This window comes from Nicotiana tomentosiformis, chromosome 2, assembly GCF_000390325.3.
Source record: "Nicotiana tomentosiformis chromosome 2, ASM39032v3, whole genome shotgun sequence".
NCBI lineage: Eukaryota > Viridiplantae > Streptophyta > Magnoliopsida > Solanales > Solanaceae > Nicotiana > Nicotiana tomentosiformis.
Genome location: NC_090813.1, coordinates 131287955 through 131293281, shown reverse-complemented (window position 1 = coordinate 131293281; position 5327 = coordinate 131287955). Strand labels below are relative to the sequence as shown.

Here is a 5327-nt window from a genome sequence, read left to right as displayed (position 1 = left end):
AAAATTTAATTATATAGTATTAAATTTTGAACCTATAATTTCAAAAGTACAACATATCATTATAAAGCATCTTGAAGATTAAATTCATCAAATTTAAATCATAAAATAATGTATAGTATATTTACATATCAGTATATTTTAATATATTATAGCATTGTTAACTTATCTTTCAAAATTCCACTTGTTATTGAAGTAGTTGTAATTATCTTCTACGTGTCATGATAACATTAAAAATGTAGTAAAACTAAGTATATTAGTATATAAAATGTAAAAACGTCCTTATTTTGTTTCAAATCCACAGAGCAGTACTACCTTATGACGTTGGTGTGAGAGCACTTTCCATGGCATGCTTAGACATGTACAACCAAAACTCATCAGCTATGAGTCCTCGAATCTCCTTCTCTAATGACTTTGTCGATTCTACTACTATTTCTCATTCTTCTCAACTTCACCAAATGATGAAGAAGGAAAGCAGCAGGAGTTATAGGGATGCTCCAGTTTCCTCTGACTTTGAATTTAACGTCAGTAATTACTCAATGATGAGTGCTGACGAGCTTTTCTTTAAGGGTAGATTGTTGCCCTTCAAAGAAAGCGTCCATTCTCAGAAAACAACTCTGCGAGATGAACTTCTCAATGGGGATGAAGATGATGCTTTTTCGTTGAGGCCACCCAAAAGTTGTACTAGGTGGAAGGGATTTTTAGGTCTTAAAAAGTCTCACATTGCTTCCAAGAAAATTGATAACAACAACCAAGGATCTGTAGAAAAGAGGTCCAACGTCGTAGGATCTGAGGAGTTGTTTCTTGGCAACAAGAATTCACAGGTACATTAAACATTCAATTGAATCTCAATATTTTCAACACTGAATATATATGTGTTTAGTGAAAAGTTACACAAATTTTAATAGTATTAAATAATGTGTTCAATACTAAGAACAAGTTCAAATCATAAATCCGCATTTGTTTTATTGCAGGAACCATACAATGGCGGATCCAGCTGTAGAGATGTGGAGTTTCGTTTTAATTAACGCTAGCTGTTCTCACAGGCAGTAATAGATTCCTGAAGGTGTTCTGGGGGTGACCATGGCTTCTAATTTTTGTTGAAGTTTGGAAATATCATTTTAGATTCAGCTGATTTGTGTGCTTGTACTTGTAGCTTTGGATTTGAACTTTTCAAATGAAATCAATTGGTAATTTTGTACAAGTAGTTCAGAATTTGTGCTGTATTCCTGTGAAAATATTTGCAGTTCAAATATTTCATTGCCATGAGAGTTTTTTGTCCGTTCAGCATATTCCTGTGGTATCTCTTTTTATTTATTACTACTAAGGGTGTGTTTGATATAACGCTCAGAAAATGTTTTTCGGAAAATATTTTTCAAAACTCGTTTTTAACCTTCTCCGTTCTATTCTCCATCCCCACCCATCCCGCCCCCAAACCACCACCCCTACCCACTCCCAATCCTCTACACCCCTAGATCCACCCACTTCTTTCATTTCAACAAATCAAATACTTTTTTTTATGATGTAAAAAAACAAAAATTCATTTCAACAAAATGAGTACTTATTTTTCATGATGTTGAAAAAATATTTTCTTTTATTTAAACAAATCGAGTACTTTCTTGTCATGATTTTAAAAAGTAGTTTCTTTTATTTCATCAAAGATTGAGGAGAGTAGCATAAAATTTTTTTCTAAAAAGATGTTCTACTCTCTAACCAAACACTAGAAACTATTTTTCGGAAAAAGTATTTTTCACTCACCAACCAAACAAGGGAAAATAAGTAATAAATGTAAGATTTTTCTACGTATATTTGGTGGCCCAATAGGTTTGAGGCCTATAATTAATATTTAATATGAGCAAATCTTATCCGTCCGATCAGTTACTTGATGGACATACCAGATTAAGTAAAAACTTCTATAAATTTGTCCTCTCCCCACCCATTAGGGTTACTGTATTTTTTTCTATTCTATCTTCCATCACTAAATTCAGCGGTAACGAAAGTTAGAACAGGGGGCGAGAAATCAATTCCAATTAACGCTTTCGCTTTGTGATAATGGTTTACGATTCAAGTATGTTTTTTGTAACAATTTTATATAAGATTATCATGTTCAAAATCCTGATATGAATTAAAGTTTATGTTTACATGTGGTATCACGAGCCTGTGATTTGAATTGATAACCTTCGCAAAAGAGTATAAAGTTGTACATACACCCTTACGGATTACGGTATTATTATAAAAAGATCATTATAGATGACTTCTCTGTGATTTGAGATTATTCCTTTGTTAATGTTTCGGACTTCATATTATTTATGCAATTGGTGGGCATAACCCAATAATAGTATGTGCTAAGAATCAAAATTGTCTTTGGGTTTGTACGAAAATTGACTGTATTGATCTATTATTCTAGATCCTTATTTTCCTTAAATCACTTTTGGCATAATGAAGAATCCTCTAAGGCGGCCGATCATGAATGTATGAAATCAATGCCTATAAAGTTCTTGCATGTTCTAAGTAATTAAGTTTTCTTCAACCAAATTATTATTTTATCATTAAAATATATATATAAACATATAGCATGTCTATGTAAACCTATTACAGGAAGTTTCAAACTATTATGTTTTGGACTAGAATATTTGGTTTTTGTCACGACCCAATTTCACATATAGGTCGTGATGGCGCCCAACACTACAACTAGGCAAGCCAACTAATATGTCAAACGTACATTGGTTAAACTTTTATTCCAAGAAAATAATAAAATACCAACTTCTATCAATATGTGTGTGCCAAGACCCGGTGTCACAAGTGCATGAGCATCTAGTAGATTATACAAAACTTCAAATACTGTCTGAAATGAAATAGACAGAATATAAATATAAGAAGAGACACTGGTAGCTGCAGAACGGCTCAGAAAGGCAGCTCACCACTATGCCTCGGGATGACGTGGGTATGTGATGATAGGTCCTCCACTAGTACCTGTCTCAGATCCTGCACAAAAAGTGCAGCAAGTGTAGTATGAGTACGTAAACAACGTGTACCCAGTAAGTATCAAGCCTAATCTCGAAGTGGTAGAGACGAGATGGCCACTTTGACACTCACTATGGGTCAATAATAATAACTGAAATAAAACTAGGATATTTAAATCAGCATGATTTACAGAATTTACAATAATTTATTTAATCAGCAGAAATAATCAAATTCCTTCAAATGTAACAATTCTCAATATATTAATTAAATTCCTTCAATTCAAATAATTTCCAATTTATCAATTAAACCTCATTTACAGGAGTAACAATTAATTTCTTAACAAGCAAGAATAATAATTCATTAAATACCAAGGATTTTAATTTATTAATTAGCTTCACAAGCTGAAATAAATTATTAATGTATCGTGTAATTATTATTATTAAGCACGATTTCTGCCGAAAACGTACGGCCCGATTCAGAGTGTCGTGTACACTGCCGAGGGACGTGCGGCACGATCCATAGATGCATCTATCCTGCCGAGGCGTTCGGCCTGCTCCACAAGAAATGAGGACATTTTCTTATGTGCCTCCGGAAGGAGAGTATATTTATTATATGATGAATTTGGGAGGAGAACAATTCTTTTAATAATTAATTAATTTAAACAAAAATTAAGCATATGAAAATTTCATATTTTTCTACTTTTCATAACAATTCACAATATATACATCAATTATTTTAATTAATAAAGAATACAATTCACACAAGTAATTCATGCTTTGAGTCTTAAACTACCCGGACTTTAGCATTAATAGTAGCTACGCACGGACTCTCGTCACCTCGTGCGTACATAGCCCCCGCAATTAATAATAATTATTCAATTTAATCTCTATGGGGTGATTTCCCCCTCACAAGATTAGACAAGAGACTTACCTCGTCTTGCTCCAATTAATCCACTATAAGGCCTTTTCCACAATTATCCAACTCTGTCTGGCTCGAATCTATCCAAAATAATTCGATACAATCACTAAAAATTATAGGAATCAATTCTATAAGAAAATACTACATTTTTAATAAAAATCCCGAAATTAATTAAAAATTCATCCGTGGGGCCCATATCTCGGAATTCGGAAAAAGTTACGAAATCCGATAACCCATTCAATTACGAGTCCAACCATACCAGTTTCACTCAAATCCGACTCCGAATCGATACCGAAATCTCAAAAATTCGTTTCTATGAGATTTCTAAAAAATTCCCAAATTTAAATCTTAAAACACTAATTTATGGTGAAAACAAAGATATACTTGTATATGTAGACCAAATCCGAGTTAGAATCACTTACCCAACAAAAGTCGTCTCTGCTCAAGCTCAAGTTCGTCAAAAATGGCAAATGGGACGAATGTCCTCTGTTTTTATAACTTACAGCTCTGTCCAGTTCGATCAAGGAGCTCGATCAGGGGAGCTCGATCTCGGGAGCTCGATCTCAGGGAGCTCGATCTTGGGAGCTCGATCTTGGGAGCTGGTCATGGCCTCGATCAGGCCTCAAGCCTGGGACATGGTCATGTCCTCGATCAAGTTCGATCTTGGGTCTTGATCCTGGCCCTCGAGCCTCGCCTTCGATCATGGCCCTCGAGCCTTGCCTTTGATCGTGGCTTCGATACTGAGCCTCATCCCTGACTTTTACTCAGGCCTCGATCGTGGGCTCGATATCTGGGCTCGATCTGGGGCACGATCATATCCTAGAATATACAGCAGAAGGGAAAATTGCAGCAGCTTTTTAAGTCCAACTTTTGATCCGTTAACTATCCGAAACTCACCCGAGGCCCTCGGGACCTCAACCAAATATACCAACAAGTCCTAAAATATCATAAAAACTTAGTCAAACCTCTAAATCACATCAAACAACGCTAAAACCATGAATCATATCCCAATTCAAGCTTAATGAAACTAAGAGTTTTCAACTTCTACATTCGATGTCGGAACCTATCAAATCAACTCCGATTGACCTCAAATTTTACACATAAGTCATAAATTACATAACGGAGCTATAAAATTTTTTGAAACTAGATTCCAACTCCGGTATCAAAAAGTCAACTCATCGGTCAAACTTCCAAACTTAAATTCTTGTTTTTAGCCATTTCAAGTCTAATTTAACTACGGACTTCCAAATAAAATTCCGAATATGCTCCTAAGTCCAAAATCACCATACAGAGCTGTTGGAATCATCAAAATTCTATTCTGGGGTCATTTTCTCAAAATGTTGACCGAAGTCGAACTTAGCACTTTAAGGCGAACTTAAGGAACCAAGTGTTCCGGTTTCACCCCAAACTCTTCCAAATCCCGAACCAACTATCCCCGCAAGTCATAA

The 5327-nt window shown here is 35.0% G+C and overlaps 1 protein-coding gene across 1 annotated transcript; it reads left to right on the top strand.

Annotated features, from left to right (window-relative positions):
• Positions 1-300: 300 nt before the first annotated feature.
• On the top strand, positions 301-1201 carry LOC104087407 (uncharacterized). The gene is made up of 2 exons (XM_009591857.4): positions 301-821; positions 972-1201. The coding sequence occupies exons 1-2, from the start codon at positions 342-344 to the stop codon at positions 1023-1025; spliced, it is 534 nt and encodes a 177-aa protein (XP_009590152.1). The 5' UTR covers positions 301-341; the 3' UTR covers positions 1026-1201.
• The last annotated feature ends 4126 nt before the right edge of the window (positions 1202-5327 follow it).